This window comes from Branchiostoma belcheri, unplaced genomic scaffold, assembly GCF_001625305.1.
Source record: "Branchiostoma belcheri isolate BF01 breed outbred unplaced genomic scaffold, Haploidv18h27 scaffold107, whole genome shotgun sequence".
Lineage (NCBI taxonomy): Eukaryota > Metazoa > Chordata > Leptocardii > Amphioxiformes > Branchiostomatidae > Branchiostoma > Branchiostoma belcheri.
Genome location: NW_017802458.1, coordinates 44571 through 64580, shown reverse-complemented (window position 1 = coordinate 64580; position 20010 = coordinate 44571). Strand labels below are relative to the sequence as shown.

The window sequence follows — 20010 nt, the reverse complement described above, 5'->3', positions numbered from 1 at the left end:
ACAAAAATGTATAACATGTACAATGTACATGTAGGTTGTGGTGCTTGCAATGTATTCTGAAGGTACGTATACATTGTAGATACTGTGAGATAATACAAAATAAAGGTCATATAAGTCCCAATTAATTATGATATTGATAGAACATTTTTTAAATCCGAAATTTATATATTGTACCTAACTATATAATTGACTTGGAATTCTTTGCAGTGAGAATAAAAGCAATGTGGCAGCAGCTTTGTATGTGTGTTTATATAAATTAAATGTAGAATGCATAGAATTTATTTTTAACAAACAAAATGAGGCATCAATATTATGCAACAGAAGCTACGTGTTTCATACTGCTAGTTGTGAGTGTATAATGTGTAATTTATAAAATACAAGGATGTTTTGTTCACATATTGGCTGTACAATTGACTGCAGCAATTGCAAGTTTTTATACCTCAGTTAATATAGCTTCAGATTGTTCTGATTTTTCTCTTGTATATTTTGTTGTTTTAGAATGACGCTGTTCTAAGCTGACACCACAAGCCAAAGAAAATGTCATATCTTCCCTTGTATTGTCGAGGCAAACTGTTTTCATCTTTGCAGCATCCTCAAAAAGTACTGAACAACCTCTATGCTCTATGGGAAGAGGAACTACTTTGTGATGTTTTACTTCACTCAGAGGACCGTGAGAGAACTGTACGTGCGCACAAAGCCGTTCTTGCTGCTTGCAGTAGCTTCTTCCGAAAACTATTTTCCACGCCAGACGCTAAAGAACGTAACCCCATAACGTGTACATTTGAAGACGTGTGCCATGAAGTTTTGGAAGCAACTGTGGAATACATGTATACAGGTCATATACAGATCACGCGAGATACTTCGTATGAAATACATGAGTTGGCCACATTTCTGGACTTAAAACCAATCCTTGCGTTTTTTGAAAAAACACCGAAACGATTCTATCATCCGAAAGAATTCAAGTGTTCGACACATCATTTGGACTTGCTGGAAGGGTTGTATGTGATGCGGAAGGATACCATCTGCTGTGATGTGGTTGTGGTGTCGGAGTGCGTCAAAATCCCTGCGCACAAAATAGTTCTAGCTGCGGCATCGGACTATTTCCACGCCATGTTCGCTTCGGGCATGCGCGAAACGCACGATAAACAGATCTGGCTACGAGATATGGAACCTGCCATGCTGAAAGACGTCATAGACTTCGTGTACTCTTCGTGCATTCCACTAGAAGTGCAAAACATTCAAGATATCATCAACATCGCACACGTTCTTCAATGCAAGGGGGTTGTTGACGTCTGCTGTAACTTTCTGTCCGAAAACATCGACATTGAAAACTGTGCAGACCTTGACGAACTTGCACAGTTCTATGGCATACAGGAACTACAAGATGTGGTTGACGACTTCGTTCTACGAAACTTTCAAACGATGTTGGACACAGAGTATTTTGCTGAGTTACCTGCAGAAAGAGTTGCCAAACTCCTGGAGAGTAACGCTTTGCAAGTGAATTCCGAGGAGGAAGTATTTGACGTTGTTCGCTGGTGGATCTCCCGGAGCCCTGAAAGAAAAGAGTATGGAAGGATGCTGCTAGAAAAAGTCAGATTGACGTTGATTCGTCGAAGAGGTTTAGATGACACAATGAAATGGTTTGTAGAGGACATGGGTTGCAAAGACTTGTGGGAAGACATGAAGAAGTATGACGAGGAACTTCATTCGCAGCCGCTGATTCAACAGAGGAAAACTGAAGTGCGGTCGGAATTTACGACGGTGGTGGCTTTTGGGGGAAGGGAGTCGCACTTAGATCAGCCGTCAGAAGATGTCTACTTTCTGAACCCATATCTAGGAGACTGGCAACTATTAACAAGGTGTGTATATTCTCTCCCTCCCTCTCTGCCCCTCTCTCTTGCCCTATCTGTTTCTCCTCTCCCTCCCTCTTCCTCTCGGTCTCTCTCCCGAATCCCTCTCTCTCTCTCTCTCCCTCCCTCCCTCTCTCTCTCCCTCTCCCAGTATCTCTCTCCCTCTCTCCCCCTCACTCTCCCTCTTAGTATCTCTCCCTCTCAGTCTCTCTCCTTTCTCTCCCCCCTCTCTCTCTCCCTCTCTCTCTCTCCCTCTCAGTCTCTCCCTCTCAGTCTTCCCCTCATGATCAGTCTCTCCCTCTCAATTCCTCCCTCTCTCTCTCTATGTTATTTTCAGAGCTTTTACAATATTACAATAATTATACATGTGTACTTACAATAATTAATTATTACAATTACACAAAATATAAAAAATTACATTAACACATCTCCTCAAACTTTCTTTTATATTAGGATGCCGGAAACGCTCACACATCAAAGTGCAGCTGTCCTGAACAACTTTGTGTACCTAGTCGGTGGAGAAAGAGAGACACCTGGCGATCCCTATAGGTAAGACACCTAGCGATACCCACTCATACATCAATCAACTCGTGTTGTAATGTTTTCAACTTCATAACATGCCAAGAATGCATACGTTTTATGAGCGTTAAATTTCACTATTATGAAAGTTCATTTGTGTTGGTAGTTACATGTTTAAAGTTAAAAATTTTGGTCCAACACAAAAAATTCTCTCACCTAGAGCTTTTGATCAGTCACTCTGGTCGTCCTCAGTAGACTGACCCAGTGAGTTTTGTCACGTGGCTTCTTTGAAGTGTGAAGTCAACACTGTGTCAATGTAGACAATGTCGGCCCCCGTCACGGTTAAGTGAAGGGGGTGGGCCTTGAGAATTTTTGTGTTGGGCCAAAAGTTTGAACTTTAAACAGTGTTAAATTTTGTTGCTGCGGCTTTTCCAGGGCGCCGATCTACGTGGGTTCGGTGGGGTGGCGATCCTGGCGGTATGACCCGAGACAGGACGAGTGGCTGCCCGTCTCCAGAATGAACACGTCACGGTAAAGCTGCAGGGCTATGGTCATGTCAATCATGGGGTCGTCATGGCAACAAACGCTGTCCGCCATATTGGTGTTGATTTTCATAGTTCAGTGAACCTAAGTGCTCGAGCGTTCGCGTTTTTTTTAGGTTTCATCGCAAGGTTTTTCTTGGACCCGTTTCAACATACAACCAGTAGGAAAGGACTGCGATTTTGAAACAAAGGCAAAATATGTACATGTATGTGCATTTTAGGCCACCATTTGCTGAAATGCAAATAGGACACCAATATGGCGGCAGATGCACTGATTGCACATACGCAATGTTCAATTATCCGACTGATGTTCATGATATATCTACATTTGCATTTTTAACCTTTCTTAATGTTCAACTTGACTAAGTATGTATTAAAATACATAGTTAGTCCAGTTGAACATTAAGAAAGTTTTTTTTTTTTTTCAAAGCTACATGTAATTTGGTGGAAAAATCCTGGAATCTGTCACTTTTATATCAAAAGGCATTTCAGCATAATATTGGCTCTTATAGATGCGGGCTTTCTTGCATCTTTGTATAGGGCTGACTTCAGCCTGGTTGCTATTGGAAACCAGCTGTATGCTGCTGGCGGTAAGAACAACATCGGCCCGCTGTTCACCGTGGAGTGTTTCACTCCGGACAAAAACCGCTGGGAGTACGTGACTCCGCTACGGGAAACCCGGCACGGACACGCGGCCGTCAGCCTCAACGACCGGCTGTATCTGACTGGCGGATTCGGGAGAGACGCCCGCACGAAGCCGACCATGTGGTCCTACAGTCCGCGTCGGAGTCCCGGCCGGAACAGGTGGCTTTCGTGCACCCCCATGCGGACGTCGCGTGCACTGCACCAGATGTGCGCGCTCGGAGAGAAAATCTTCGTAGCTGGCGGCGTAGAGACCATATCGTCTATGATCCACACCAACGCGTTGTCCGTGGAATATTACGACACGAACTCGGAGACGTGGACGGAGGTGGAGTGCATGATCCGTCCACAAGGGGGCGCAGGGGTGGCAGTCCTCGGAACGAAAATCTACCTCGTGGGCGGGTCCTCCTGGTGTAAGACACGGTGCAGCTCTATTGACAAGGTAACAGTTTGACCCATTTTGTTTATGAAGATGATTTAGCGATAGAACATCAATATCGTGGAAGACGACTGTCGAGTTTGATTGATAGAATTTTTGATGGGTTGATTGATTGATTGATTGCCTGACTGTCATGACTGATTGACATGACTGACTGACTGACTCATGACTGACTGACTCATGACTGACTGACTCATGACTGACTGACTCATGACTGACTATCATTACTGATTGACTGACTCATGACTGACTGTCATGACGGACTGACTGTCATTACTGACTGACTCATGACTGTCATTACTGACTGTCATTACTGACTGATTGACTCATGACTGATTGACTGTCATGACTGACTATCATTACTGACTGACTGACCCATGACTGACTGTCATGACTGACTTACTGTCATGACTGACTGACTGTCATTACTGACTGCCATGACTATCATTACTGACTGACTCATGGCGGACTGTCATAACTGACTGACTGATTGTCATGACTGACTGACTATCATAACTGACTGACAGTTATGAATGACTGACATAGACTGACTGACTGGCTCACTGACTGTCATGACTGACTGACTGACTGTCATGACTGACTGACTGACTGACTGACTGACTGACTGATTTTTGGATTGAACGAACTTTCTGTCTAATTCCAGGTTCAGATATACAGCTATCTAACAGGCAGATGGTCCAAGGGCCCCAGTCTACCAAACGACAGCATGGGAGTCTCCTGCTGTGTGCTCACACTGCCACAAGATGCCCCCTGTCGGAATACTAAGGGATATGCAGTTATAACTGTCCCTGATGAGGGGCAACTGTGACATAGAGAATCCATTAACAAAAGGGTATAGGCATAGGCATGTTGAGAGATGAAATTGGTTAGCTTTTGCTCAGATAAATTTCAAACATGCCTCATTGTTAATACCGTCAAATATATTCTTTATTGCTCAAGAATAGAACAAGGCATACAAAGTGCATTGTACATCATACAAAATATACAAAGTATGGCAAATGCATCAATTCTAAGAGACTACTCCAATATCTACCTATGGAAACACTAGTAACGAAGTAACAGGAAGGAAACACTGACTGATAATTAACTAGGAGTGTACTGCTAACAGTACATAGCGAGGGTTACTTTTTAGATATGCCATAATACGTCACAAAATATATTGCATTTTCTCTTTTGATTGCTTTATCACTATATATTTTCATCATCATCATATCAATCTATCAAAAATAGAAAAATACATTTCCAAAAATCAGCTACCCATAGTACCCTGTTTCTTCCAGCATGCATTGAGTGTCTTTTGTGACTACATCAAATGTCAATGTTCAGAGGATTCTGTAAAAGACTAAGTTGATGCAGAAAAATAATTCTGTTCATATCTGTCCAAAATCTTGGGAAACCTTGATTGTGCTCCGCAACACCAATGACTGAGAACAGTCAACATTGCATAAACATAGCATGAAAGTTCATCTGTGTTGGTACAAATCATTATGAAATAAAGACTGAGCTTTAACTTCCAACACTAGATACAGAATTGGGACTTACCCCAAATTTTCGGTTGACTCCATCAACCTTGTTCACGGAAATTGGACCCGTCTACTCTTGGAACGTGACATCAGAGACACGTGACCATAGTAGCGGGTCATACGTGCTAGAAGGGGTTAAAATCCTTGATTCTGAATCGGACTTCTTTGCAAGAGGAGTTAAGGAGGCAGTCTACATAAGAGCTCACAGACCTACCCTGAACAGAGATGGGGGGCGACACAAGTTATCTGGCACATACTACGGTCTACAAACTCCCGCTACTACGGTCACGTGTCTCTGACGTCACGTTCCAAGAGTAGACAGGTCCATTTCGTGAACAAGGTTGATGGAGTCAACCGAAAATTTGGGGTTAGTCCCAATTCTGTATCTAGTGTTGGAAATTAAAGCTCAGTCTTTATTTCATAATGCATAAACATGTACAAACCAGTCTTTTAACAAAGGTTCTCTTATGTACATCACTACATATAATAGTATAACTAACACAAAATATAACATGTACAACAGAGATTGTATATTCCTTTTTTTCTCTTTCATTATTATGGCTTCACCACATCACTTCGTGGCTGGGGGACATATTGTTTTCTCTCATGTTTCTCCTTCTCCTCCTCCTGCCATTTCTTTGTTTAAAGGGATTCAACTCTGCCATTTTTCAGCCGAATGACCTGAAATTTGGCATGGAGGTAGAGTGGGCAAATACCCCCGGACGTGTTTTTTTTAATATTTTGTTTGAAACAGGCCTTTAAAATTGTTTTATTTGTTTTTTTTTTTTTTGGTCATGTGGCATGTGGCCTGAACATAAAAGTGAGCAGGATAAAGGAGGTAAACATAAAATGTGTTGTATCGTGTTTTGGGAACAGGAGCATTCTGTGTATTGAACTTTTAGGCCCTGTTCATATGAAGTCAGTGAAGGCGCTTTACATGTGGTTTCCCCCGAAGCCAGTTTCAAGTGGCCCCATCAAAACGCTCCAAATCACATTGAAAGTGCCTCGATCCCAAGCCACTTCTAGAGGTGGTTTCAGCAAGTAGGCCATTGACCTCTGACATTAATAACACGCTACCTTGCGTGTTTTCATCAAACATCAATGAATGTAGTTTCGGAGAATCGTGATCGGGCACGGTTTGAAAGGAATGTATGGCACGTGGACCAGATGTGAGGAATGCGAGTTACCCGAATTGCGGTTCGGGCGGCTTCATATGAACAGGGCCTTAGATGGCTGCAGCCCCAGGCTGGAACGGCAGGTGCCGCTTGCACCTGATGATGGCCTTGAAAGCGCGTCTGAACACGGGGAGCTTCCAGGCATACAGAAACGGGTTGAGGACATGGTTCAAACAGTACATACCGATCAGCACAAACGACACTTCACGTGGCATGAAAGGCAGATGGCTATCGATGCTGCCTAGCAGAACAAACGGGGCAGACGTGACAGTGAAGACAGTGAAGATGATGAACATGTGTTTCGTCTGTTTGATCACCCTAGCCGAGACATACTGCTCGGGGTTCGCGAGGTTCAGATTGGCTGCAGCCATGGTCACCACAGAATCCTTCACATAGAAGTAGATCCTGAGATAGACCCCAGCAACAAGACAGAACACAATCAGGTAGGACAGAGCGTAGATGTTCGACACGTAGTGTTTGTTGTAGGCATTACCGTCTGTCATTCCGCATTTTCTGTGCTCAGCCCCCCACCCGAATTCGCCGTAGCCTAGAAACCCAGGCGTTACCAGCAGCGCGCTCACAACCCACGACAACACGACCCACAGGAAGGACCTGAGCGGGGCAAAGAGGGACTGGTACGTGTTTGGTGATTTTGTGATGTGTGTGCATCTATTGAAGGCGATCAACAACACAGAAAACAGTGAGACATAGATGCTGAAGAAGAGAGTAGCGCCCAGGATGGGGCACATGGCTTCGCCGAGGGACGGAGCGCCGATGATCATCGAAGCGATCCCGGTTGGGTACTGCAGGCCTGTGATGAGGATGTCACTCACGCTGATGCTCACGATGAACGTGTGAGCAGACGTCCGCACCTGTCAGAATCACATAATGCACAAAATTTGAAAATTATGCATATGTAGAAAGGTAACATTTCCAAAGCAAATGCAGAATGTTTACCTTCGCATATGGTCTGCTCTGTTAATTCTTATTCAAACACGTACATATATGATATGGTAAGGCAGGAGTCTAAATCCCTCCTGCTATAAAATTGCAACACTAGTTACCATGGTGATAGACATCTGGTTCAGGTCATTGATCTTATTTGTTTGAAGAAGAAGAAGAGGAAACAGAGCAAAAACAATCTTTTCTTTCAATAAACGTAATTGGAATCAAAACACCGCCTTTTTCATAGTAATAAATTCACACAAAGTTGGCAGATTTAGGTTAAATATTAAATATTCAGTGCAATCTTCAGGTTAATGACTGGTTCTAGTTCCCACCGCTAGATGGCACTGCAGTGGGAAGAATCTACAAGCAACGCTACATCTTTTTAGCCCATTGACTATAGAAAATGGAGACTTATGAAGCAAGTTAAAGAGGCCATTTACATCAGGGCATTACAGCCATCCCTCAACAGAGACGGGGGGCACCACAGACTTTCTGCAACCTATGATCCACTGCTCACGGAGTCACGTGTGTTACCTGCGTGACGTCACGGAAGCGGTGGATTGCTCATTCCTTGACAAAGACTGGAGTTGTGCAGTCAAAAATTTGGGTGAGTCCTATTTCTTTATGTTGGATATTACAGTTTAAACTTGCTTCATAATGATTTCTACCAACACAGATGAACTTTCAAGATAAAGTGGAGACTTGTTGTATACCTGTCTGTACATGCAGAAGGCCAGGATGACCAGTCCATTGCCGACCGTGCCCACAATGCTGTAGAGACCCAGCACGATAGAGCTGATCACCATGACTTGCATCGGAACATCATGATCGCTGTTTGAGTCAGATTTGGATTCGCTCGTGGACTCGGTAACCGATGAGTTACCTGTGAGGTGAGGTAAATATTATAACTAGAAAGGTAACATTTGCAAAGCAATGCATAATAGTTATCTTCGCATATGGTCTGCTATGTTAATTCTTACACATTCATATATATGGGAAGACAGGAGTCTAAATCCCTCCTGCTATAAAATTGCAGCATGCATGGTGTAACCCAACACTAGTTACCATGGCGACAGACGTCTGGTTCAGGTCATTGGCCTCATTGGTTTGGAGAAGAAGAAGAAACAGAGCAAAAACACTTTGTTTTCACATAAGATTCACACCACAGTTCCTACATGTATGTTTAGACCACCCAAGGATATAATGTCCTTTAATATTGATAGACCATGAGCTACATGTACATCCGGGTAACTGGGTAACGGAATTATGGGTAACCTACCGGATGTGACGTTGCCGATGTTGAAGCAGTCCAGATCGCCAACACAGGGATATTCGGACCCAGATGTTGTCGGGAGTACTCCTGAAAAAGTGGTAGCGCGATTTCAAATATAGCTAGAAATGTAACATTGGCAAACAAGACTGGCATATGAAAACATGCATTGCCATGGCGACGGTGGTTGCTGTTAGGGTTATTGTTTGCATGGCACTGCCATCATTTCATGATTTTGAGGAAGACTTGGTATCTGTTAAGTTTAGATAGATACAGTGTATTCCTCCCCTGAGTGTATAGTGAACGAGCCCCGGGGTCAGAGAAAGCAGGGCCATCTGGGGCAGACAGGTCTTCTCAAGGGTTTCCAGGAATGTGGGCATAGATGTGGGTCAGAGAAATGCCTGTGGACATTCCGCATGCCTGTGGACAAAATGCCTGTACCATTCCTAGAATTCTTGCAAACTGCACACAATACTGTACCATTAGGCTCCTCCCTGAGACGTCGCCAAAAAAATGCATCATGTTTACCTGTTCACATGGTCTGGCCACAATGGTCTCAAGCACATCTCATTTTTACTCAAGCACATTCACATACATATATGTTGACCAGCCCCCCAACTCTGTCCTGCAACATAATGTAATACAGTACCATAGGGTGCTACAACCCCAGTTACCATGGTGACAGACGTCTGGTCCAGGTCATTGACAAAGATGAAGAAACAGAGCAATACCAAATGTGTTTTCTTCTGCGAAGGTAAACATAATTACAAGCAATCTACTTAGATAAATCTCAAAATGACACCATACAACGCTATACCTAGCCTACTACATGTACCTTAAGCTTAATGAAATGCATCACTGCTTCAAAGTAAAAGACCAAACATTAAGTCAGAGCCTTGTCTTGTCTCCTCTCTTCACATTTACCTGCCATCCAATCGCTTTGTCAGAGGGCAACAAAATTTCTTGAGTTTTTATTTTCAAAATCAGGCGAACATTAATGCGTGCGTTGATGTCATCCATAAAAATTACTTGCTGTAGCCTTCATGCTATTTCGTTTGAAACACTAACTGTCATTTTTAATATAACTTGAGAGGTTACCGCACTCAAATCAAGAGCATTGACATTGCAGAGAAGTGCAACATCAATTATTTGTGTTCCATGAACCGAACATAATTTCTAGATGGACTTTTCAGAAGGGGCAACAGTATTTCATGCTCGAATGGCCCCAAGAAGCCACTCAGGTTGATTCGTAACCCAAATGTCAAAACGTTCTTGTCACGCAATACGTCTTAAAACTAGTAGACGTCCCAATTACTAAGTACCTAATACCAGCCCAGAAGAGAACAAGAAATAGCCATGCCTTCAAGTACCGGAGTTATCAACCAAGGATTGAGGCGTTCAAGAATTCATTATTTCCTAGAACTATCGCAGAGTGGAACTCACTGTCACCAGGTACAGTAGGGGCATTGTCATTTGATAGCTTTAAACAGTGCCTAGAGTTAGATGTTCAAGGGTTAGGTGTAACAAGTCGATCGGTGTAATATAGCCAGCTGCCGCCGCGCCGCGTGCCTGCGAAGCTGGTGCGTTACGCGGAAGGGCGGTTTTACCGGCTATACAGATACAGAAGCTGGTGTGTTACGCCGAAGGGTGGTTATACCGGCTATACAGATACAGAAGCTAGTGTGTTGTGCCGAAGGGCGATTATACCGGCTATACAGGTACAAAAGCTGGTGGGTTACGCCAAAGGGCGGTTCTACTGGCTATACAGATACAGAAGCTGGTGTGTTACGCCGAAGGGCGGTTATACCGGCTATACAGATACAAAAGCTGGTGTGTTACGCCGAAGGGCGATTATACCGGCTATACATGTACAGATACAGATACAGAAGCTGGTGTGTTACGCCGAAGGCCGGTTATACCGGCTATACAGATACAGATACAGAAGCTGGTGTGTTACACCAAAGGGCGGTTATACCGGCTATACAGATACAGAAGCTGGTGTGTTACACCAAAGGGCGGTTATACCGGCTATACAGATACAGAAGCTGGTGTGTTACGCCGAAGGGCGGTTATACCGGCTATACAGATACAGAAGCTGGTGTACATGTGTTACACCAAAGGGCGGTTATACCGGCTATGCAGATACAGAAGCTGGTGTGTTACGCCAAAGGGTGGTTATACTGGCTATACAGATACAGAATCTGGTGTGTTACACCGAAGAGTGGTTATACCGGCTATACAGATACAGAAGCTGGTGTGTTACACCGAAGGGTGGTTATACCGACTATACAGCTACAGAAGCTTGTGTGTTACACCGAAGGGCGGTTATACCGGCTATAAAGATACAGAAGCTGGTGTGCTACACCGAAGGGCGGTTATACCGGCTATACAGATACAGAAGCTGGTGTGTTACGCTGAAGGGGGGTCATACCGGCTATACAGATACAGAAGCTGGTGTGTTATGCTGAAGGGCAGTTATACCGGCTATACAGATACAGAAGCTGGTGTGTTATGCCGAAGGCCGGTTATACCGGCTATACAGATACAGAAGCTGGTGACTGTTACACCGAAGGCCGGTTGTACCGACTATTTAGATACAGATACGATACATTTTAAAATCTCTCTTACCCAAATCTGTCGGGTATGGATCTCCTGGTGCATCAGATGTGTGTTCATTCTTGTGCTGCTGACTTTCTGTGGGAGCCACATGCACTGGGCGCGCTTCCAACAACGGTAGAACGGTCACTGCAAAAAAAACAGAACGACGTTTGAATCTATCCAGGTTTTAAGGCCATGTTGATTTGATTATATGGATGACATCCTCTGGGAACCCAAAACTGATTCGAGCGTGCGAATAAAAAAAAATTTGGCCAAAAAAAAAGTTGCTTTCATTATGAAACCTACGTGGTATTTAAGGTTGAACAAATGAGTATGGTTTGGCGAATAATCTACTTTTCAAATTCATTTCTTTACATTTTCGTCTTTTTCGTTTGATTTTTGGCTTTCTGCGACATTGGTATCGTTTTCCAATGTTTTGTTTTCAACTTACGGTATGTATTTGGTCATTTTGCAACTGTTTTGTACGATTTACAGTATGGTTGAAAACTTTTTGGGGGTAAATTCATGCGCGCGCGGATGTCATCCATATAATCAAATCAACATGGCCTAACTAGACAAGCCATCACTAACAAGTTTAGAGGCCATGTTGATTTGATTATATGTATGATATCTTCTGGGATTTTGGCAAAAAAAAGTTGTCTTCATTTTGAAATCTACTACATGGTCATGAAGGCTGAACAAATTATTAAACACACAGAGTATGGTATGGGGAATAATAGACTCTTTCTTTTCATTTCTTCACATTTTCTTTTTTTGCTTTGGAATTGATTTTGGCATTCTACGACATTAGTACCGTTTTCTTTTATTTTTTTCATTTACGGCATGTATTTGCTCATTTTGTAGCTGCTTTGTACGGTTTACAGTACAACAAACTTTTTTTTTGGAAACTGACGAAAATTCATCCATATCATCAAATGAGCAAGGCCTTAATTGGGTTCAGTAGGAACCTACGTAGGAATGATTGAAAAATTACACCCGCATGTTTTTGTGTAAGATGTTCGTCAAGCTAGCCAGAGGAAAAGATGCGCCGCAGGTAATTTTCGTCTCATAAGCGGCCTTCGCCTTTTGAAACGGTCGATGCCATATCGCATACCGGCTAACTTCACGTGTATCAGCACGGTCCATCCACACCGTGATGTTTCGTGAGATATAATATACTAGTATATAATTCAGAGCGAGAGCAATATCTCAAAATATAGATTATGTAAATTAAGACCTAATTTACATAATCAATGAGAAATTGCTATAATTTCCTAGTAGTAACTGCTGAAAATTTTATACTTGCTGCATTCGGAAGTTAAGTAAAGGTAAACAGCAATAAACATAATTTATTCAAATCATGACCTTATTTGCATAATTTATGAGGAAGTGCTAGAATAGCCTAGAAAGGCTGTCATTGGGTAGAGAATATGATCAACGTATATAACCCATGCATATGAGGCTCTTATTTGCGAAATCAATTAGTAGAAAAGTACAAGAGAAAGGCTGTCATTGGGTAGAGAATATGATCAACTTAATATATAATCCATTCAAATGAGGCTCTTATTTGCGAAATCAATGAGTAAAAATGTATAATTCATCCACCGGAATGGTTCACATCATTTGGCGAAGGTATGAGGTCGTGGAACTCGTGTTACACTCTCAAACATTTTATACGTTTTTGGACCTCAAAAAAGTTATGATACGCTTGGGTAGAGAATATGATCAACTGATATAATCCATACAAATGGGGCTCTTATTTGCCAAATTAATGTTATGAGTAAAAATGTATAATTCGTCCACCGGAATGGTTCACATCATTTGGCGAAGGTATGAGATCGTGGAACTCTAGTTATATCCTTCGAAGTATGAAAGACAATAGATGTACTATACCAGGTACAACGTTTAACAAAATATACATACATAGTTGGTGATGCTAAAAATATCTCTAACAGTTCGACTCACTGTACTAAGAATCTGGTCTACTTTCATAAACAACGTATAACGTAGTATATATTACATTTTATACGTTTTTTGGACCTCAAAAAAGTTATGATACGCTTGGATATGGCATAGACCAGTCAACGATATGGCATCGAAAGTCGATGACCGTTTTAATGGGAGACAGAAATTTGCTGCGCCGCAAGATCTAGACATCCATTGAAGCTCTACATTATGCGTTTGACGCATGTTTCGGGCGATACAACCCTTCCTAATGGTCGTTGAAACACATTCAACGAACGTACAAGTCACGTAAATTAGTTACCAGAGGACTGGTCGAAACATTTATGTTGTTAGAAAATAGTGTAACCTTTGGCATTATAGATATTAGGCCACAGCAAGTAACTTTTATGGATGGCATCCTCCACACAGTCCAAATCTAATGCGAGCGGGCGAATAAAAACAAGACGGGCCGGAAAAAACAAGGTTCCTACATTTTAAAATTTTGACTCAATCATTGTACAAATGGTTTTGATTCAGTGGGAACATCGCATATACACAGCCATCATCACATATCACTGCATCAAAGTAAGAAACAAAACATTAAATCAGAGCCTTTCCTTGTCTCCTCTCTTCATGTTCATCTGCCATCCACCTTCCGGCATGGCAACACACATCTTTGCCCATTTTCGGCATGTTGTTGACCACTTTCAGAAGGCAAGAAAATTTCTTTTTTTTTTTCAAAATCAGGCGAAAATTAATGCGCGCGCTGATGTCATCCATAAAAATTACTTGCTGTGGCCTTACTGCTACGAGCTTTCGGTACTTTCATCCTGTGCGCCGAGTGCATGAGGTCCTCCAGGTCTTTTACGTAACCACATCGTTTTGGTATATTGTGTCTGACACTAACCTTTTCACTCAAAGAATTAAAAAGCTGCATGCAGGCCGATTTGAGCTCCTTATGAATAAAAGAATGGCTAGAATGATAGACCATATGATAACAAAATACCATATTTTTTATTATATGAAACAGAAAGGGTATTTTTCAGTCGGCATACAAGTTTGTGCCAATGATGTACAATTATTTTCTTATTTAACCCTCAAACCACCGTAGATTTTTTCCGTATGGGGTCAAAACTGATCCCATAATGTTTTGCATGAGAAAAATGGGTTTGTACAGACTGAGCTTCTGTTACATACTTAATCTACCTGGAGTCGTTATGCACATATGCTACTACAACGTGATGAGGCTTAACTACATACTACTAACGTTACAACTAGTGATGCATACCAGTTCACTGGACTTGGATCCGGACTTGTAAGAATGTTTAGGTTCAAGTCCAAAAAAACCTAAAAGTCAAGAACCGAGTCCGGACTTATTACCATAAAAGACCATTTCACATACCCCTTTTCTTTCCAAACCACCTAAAACCTTCCGTAGATTGTAAAATCTTTGCTGCAAAACGAAGAAAACATTGCCATCGGGCATCGTCAATTGCAAGTACCGGCCTCCATGTTATGTGGCCAAAGTTATACCCAGACAACATTGCAAGGTTGCCAACATGCAATTTTGTATGTGCCATGGGTTTAGGTCCGGACTTACAAGTCCGGAACTGAACCTAAACCTCTGGACTTGAATCCGGACCTGAACCTAAAATTGGGTTTAGGTATGCATCACTAGTTACAACGTAGCATAACGTGAGAAGTTATTAGACATTTATAGAAACAAACTCGTAGACGGAATTTCGTTTTCGACAGGAAATGTCAAAATGGCACATATTTACATCCACCTGGGGTCAGTTTTGACCCCATATGGTGGTTTGGGGGTTACTACAAGAAGGAAAAGTAATCATTCCTCTGATGATTGTTATGGCTTCACCACGTGCTATGTGGTGAAGACATATTGTTTTTCCTCATTATGGCTTCACCACAAACTCAATTAACACCTGTACATGCCATATTGACAGTATGAGCTGCATTCAAGTGTTTTGGTAAGTATGTCAAGCTTTCCAGCTCCAGCATTCTTTTTATCTTGAAAATCAACAGTTTGCATCATGCAATTAAAAATCCTAACCAATAATGTAGGTAGGTGGCTATCCAACTGTTATCACTTCATACTATAGTTATATCAATGTAAAGAATTTTGTTCCCTTGTGTTTCTCCTTCTTTCCCTGCCATGTCGTAAAATGAGGTGAAGCCATCCGCTACATTTGCTCAAAAACAAATGTCGGCCTTTCTAGTTTTAATTGCCTTGCAACAGCAACCTACGTAAGGCAGAATTACTTTCTTTGATGTCGCTATATGTCCATCAGATACAGATGAATAGGGTACAGAGTGTATGCCCGGGGCACATGCTGACAGAATGATACCATCTTTGTTGAATATAAACATAAAATGATTGGAAAATTTGAGTTTTGTTCCAATACAAAGGAAAGACTCCCCATGAATTTTCAGCCGATGTCGGATGTATGCTTCACTGCATTGTATGCTTCACTCACTCATGCATGCAAGATACATGCATAATTACAAGGCGGATAAAACCAAGATAAATACAAACAAGACAAGTTGGTGATCTATCAATTACGAGAATCTACCCGTACAGTAAATTTTTGAACTACATCAAAAACATTACAGTTGTGTAGGTGTGAAAGTGATGTGGACCCTCGAAGTAGTAAGGAACATAGGGAACTGAGGGCAAAAAAATGTCTTTTTTTCCAAATCTGAGGTGAAAATAAATGCGCGCGCTGATGTCATCCATAAAAAATTACTTGCTGTGGCCTAGTAAACAGGAAATATATTTCCGCCTCATGCGGTCTTAACACGTCACCAGCAATATTGAATTAACGCGAATAGTGTCATTAGATTGCCCTCCCCCTTCATAGAGGAAAATCAGGTCTTGATAAGTAGCAATTATGCGGCAGACAACTCGACAACATTTCCCAAGTCCAGGAAAATGCCACTTTATAATTAAGAAGCAATTTTGCAGTCTTGAGAAACCTCATGGGCCCTAGCAAAAAATGTTGCGTTTCTGGTCACTAGTATCCGAACGACCCTAGGAAAAATCTGCCGTCCCAAGTCTTTTTTCTAACAGTCACTCTCTCCCGTCCTTGGTGCTGAACGCCATCCACACACAGGCAAGCATGCCTTTCCTTGGTGCTGAACACCATCCACACACATGTAAACATACCTGTCCTTGGTGCTGAACGCCATCCACACACAGGCAAACATGCCTGTCCTTGGTGCTGAACGCCACCCACACAAACAGGCGAACATACCTGTCCTTGGTGCTGAACGCCATCCACACACAGGCAAATATACCTGTCCCTGGTGCTGAACTTCATCCACACACAGGCAAACATACCTGTCCTTGGTGCTGAACGCTATCCACACACAGGCAAACATACCTGTCCTTGGTGCTGAACACCATCCACACACAGGCAAGCATGCCTGTCCTTGGTGCTAAACGCCATCCACACACAGGCAAACATACCTGTCCTTGGTGCCATTGTTATCAATTTATTACTTTACGTATAAAATGCTATTGGATAGATATTTGATCTTCCTTTTTTCTCTTTTGATCGCTTTTTCGTTATTTTCTTTTTGTAATCGTTTTTTTTTGGAATTAAAAATTCCTCAAGGCGCCGGCCTTGTAGAAAAAACAGGTTGCTTCTGTTCCAGGACCGTTAGAGATTTCTTATTTTGAAATCTGTGAAGCTCAATAGATCAAATAAAACATCACAAACAGAAACATGATTGAGAAAATGCAGAACCATCCTTTTCTGTACCCTGCATCTGTACAGTAGATCTTTTTTGGAATAATATACAAAAGACATAATAGAGAAGTAATCTATTTACCTCCGGGGAAGGAGATATCCTTCCGCGAGGAGGCCTAGGTTTTACTATGGTTCGAAACATTTCTGTCAGCAGCTGTTTCTCGCGATCGGCTGGACGGATTTGTCTGTGGTTCGGTATACGTATTGCTATTGGGCTGCAGATGATGCAGAACGTTTTTGTTTAATTGCATATGTGTTTATGGGCGTCGAAATAAAAGGTTTTTAAGTGCTCCGGACACCCCTGCCATGCTGAAAATGGTAATTACCATGTTGTTAAGGAATGGGGCGGTTGCAGTTTTGGGTCTTAGCATTCAAAAGGGGTCAAACAGAGGGGTGTCTGGTTCCGATAAAAATTTTGGGTGACGGCGCAGCAATGACGGCGCGGGATGACGGCGGGGGTAATGGCGCGGGTGACGGTGCAGGCTGTCAGACTGTGAGACACGTTAATCAACAGTCCATACCGAACCAACCGTCAGTAGCCATCAAACACATACAAACATATTACGCACATAACTTTCATACTACACACAAACCTAAACCAATAGAACACAAAAAAACCCGGAGGTTTGAAATCTACGATTTCCCTTGTTTTATTTTTAGTTTCCTTTTTCAGCTGAGAGTTAGGTGCGAGAGTGATCACCAAATACGCACTGCGTTTGGCACAATGATTTAACGTTATATATTGACATTATATAAAGGGTTACATATATAGTCTTATTTTCTAATACTTTGTGCTGCAGTGTTGCGTCGAAATGCGGTTATACCAGCTATACAGTTACAGATATAAATAAATGCAGTAAATGCGAAATAATGATGCAAAATGTTAACATGTCTACTCACTTTAACATTTTGTTACATCCGAAATCAAACCCAACATTAAGCACTTAGTCTCCACCAGACTCCTTTGCAGGCTGAATAAAAAATTCACGGCTCTCAGTGGCCAATATGAGATGTTGTCACATCGGCGCACCAAATCCGTATTGTGTTTTTGGCACCCTGACAGACAGATTAGCCTAAGAGGCTCGGTGGGCGTCACTCCACCGTATAGGTGGGGAAGTCGTGTAAAGTGCCTTTCCCAAGGGCACAACGTCGGGCCACGGTGAGTATCGAACCCGGGACCTCTCAGTTCCGAGTCCAACGCTCTAACCGTTGCGCCACCGACGCCACTAGGCAGGCTGAATAAATAGTAGAAATCGGCCTACAAAGAGAATGTAACTGGCCAGGGGAGTTGGGCGGCCATTGAGAGTCCAATTTGCCGTGCATGGACTAAAAAACACTTCTCTTTTCTTTGGCAGTTCAGTCCATTGTAGATACTTACTTTGACGCTAACAGTGACAATAAGGATATGCAATAACATCAATAACAATATTAACATATGTGCACGAAAATCATAATTCAGGAATACTGCAGAAAAAAACACAGTTGCACAGTGCCTGCTCAAACCCCCAGTTCTATTAGCGTCCTTAGCAGACTAGATGACTAATAAACTGGTGAATGCACCAACCACTGAGTATCTGATACCAGCCCAGAAAAGAACAAGAAACAGTCATGCCTTCAAATATCAGAGTTATCAACCAACAATTGAAGTGTTCAAAAACTCGTATTTCCCCAGAAGTATCGTAGACTGGAACTCGTTGCCACCAAGCACAGTAGGGGCATCATCACTAGAAAGCTTTAAACAACTCTTGCAATCAAATGTGCAAAAATTGAGTGTAACAAGTCGTTCGGTGTGATATAGCTAGCTGCCGCCGCGACGCGTGCCTGCGAAGCTGGTGTGTTACGCCGAAGGGCGGTTATACCGGCTATATCGATACAGAAGCTGGTGTGTTACGCCGAAGGGCGGTTATACCGGCTATACAGATACAGAAGCTGGTGTGTTACGCCGAAGGGCGGTTATACCGGCTATACAGATACAGAAGCTGGTGTGTTACGCCGAAGGGCGGTTATACCGGCTATACAGATACAGAAGCTGGTGTGTTACTCCGAAGGGCGGTTATACCGGCTATATCGATACAGATACAGATTGTTGAGCGGCGGCATTATTTTTTACGGTGAGCGACGCGATCGCTCGAGTTAAGCCGCCGAGGGAGTTTTTGCCCTGGAGAGAAGGTTTCCCACTCCTTCTCTCCATGGCAAGAACTCCCTCGGCAGCAAAATCGTCCCTCCGCGGCATAACTCGCGTCGCCCACCGAAAAAAAATAATGCCGCCGCTCAACAAGTCTACGAAGGAGGCTACAGTTCTATAAGCCTGCTACGGAGGCTACATTTCAAGCCGAAAGCAGACCTACCTATTGGTGTGGACCAGAAGAGAAGAGTTGGGAACAGGCAGACCAAAAACCGATTCATCTTGACTCAAACGTAACGGAGAGAACGTTTCTCCTACCAGACGCCACACGTTGTACATGTACTCACTAAGTAGTCGTTAAGGCCACAGCAAGTAATTTCTATGGATGACATCAGCGCGCGCATTAATTTTCGCCTGATTTAAAAAAAACTTAGTTGTCCTCTGACAGTGGTCAACATGCCGAAAATGGGCAAAGATGTCTGTTGCTATGCCGGAAGGTGGATGGCAGATAACTATGAAGAGAGATGGATACATATGGATGACATCAGCGCGCGCATTAATTTTCACCTGATTTGGAAAAAAAAAGAAATTTTCTTGCCCTCTGACAGTGGTCAACATGCCGAAAATGGGCAAAGATGTCTGTT

At 42.6% G+C, this 20010-nt stretch overlaps 2 protein-coding genes across 2 annotated transcripts; one reads left to right on the top strand and one right to left on the bottom strand.

Annotated features, from left to right (window-relative positions):
- Positions 1-537: 537 nt before the first annotated feature.
- On the top strand, positions 538-2137 carry LOC109479222 (kelch-like protein 9). Its single transcript, XM_019781145.1, has 2 exons — positions 538-1859; positions 2110-2137. The coding sequence occupies exons 1-2, from the start codon at positions 538-540 to the stop codon at positions 2135-2137; spliced, it is 1350 nt and encodes a 449-aa protein (XP_019636704.1).
- Positions 2138-6713: 4576 nt separating this feature from the next.
- Positions 6714-19647, bottom strand: LOC109479217 (melatonin receptor type 1B-A-like). The gene is made up of 5 exons (XM_019781132.1): positions 19590-19647; positions 11558-11674; positions 8939-9019; positions 8373-8542; positions 6714-7583 (listed from the first exon to the last, which is right to left on the bottom strand). Exons 1-5 carry the CDS (start codon positions 19645-19647, stop codon positions 6762-6764), a joined length of 1248 nt encoding a protein of 415 aa, XP_019636691.1. The 3' UTR covers positions 6714-6761.
- Positions 19648-20010: the final 363 nt, after the last annotated feature.

Bases quoted from the DNA above. Each gene is read 5' to 3' on its own strand.
- LOC109479222 (XM_019781145.1), top strand. From the start codon at position 538: ATGTCATATCTTCCCTTGTATTGTCGAGGCAAACTGTTTTCATCTTTG. The intron at 1,860-2,109 runs GTGTGTATATTC...TCTCCCTCTCAG, and splicing joins GACTGGCAACTATTAACAAG to TCTCTCCCTCTCAGTCTTCC.
- LOC109479217 (XM_019781132.1), bottom strand. From the start codon at position 19,647: ATGAATCGGTTTTTGGTCTGCCTGTTCCCAACTCTTCTCTTCTGGTCC. The intron at 11,675-19,589 runs GTAGGTCTGCTT...TTTTTTTTGCAG, and splicing joins CTTCTGGTCCACACCAATAG to TGACCGTTCTACCGTTGTTG. The intron at 7,584-8,372 runs GTATACAACAAG...TGATTCTGACAG, and splicing joins CCTTCTGCATGTACAGACAG to GTGCGGACGTCTGCTCACAC.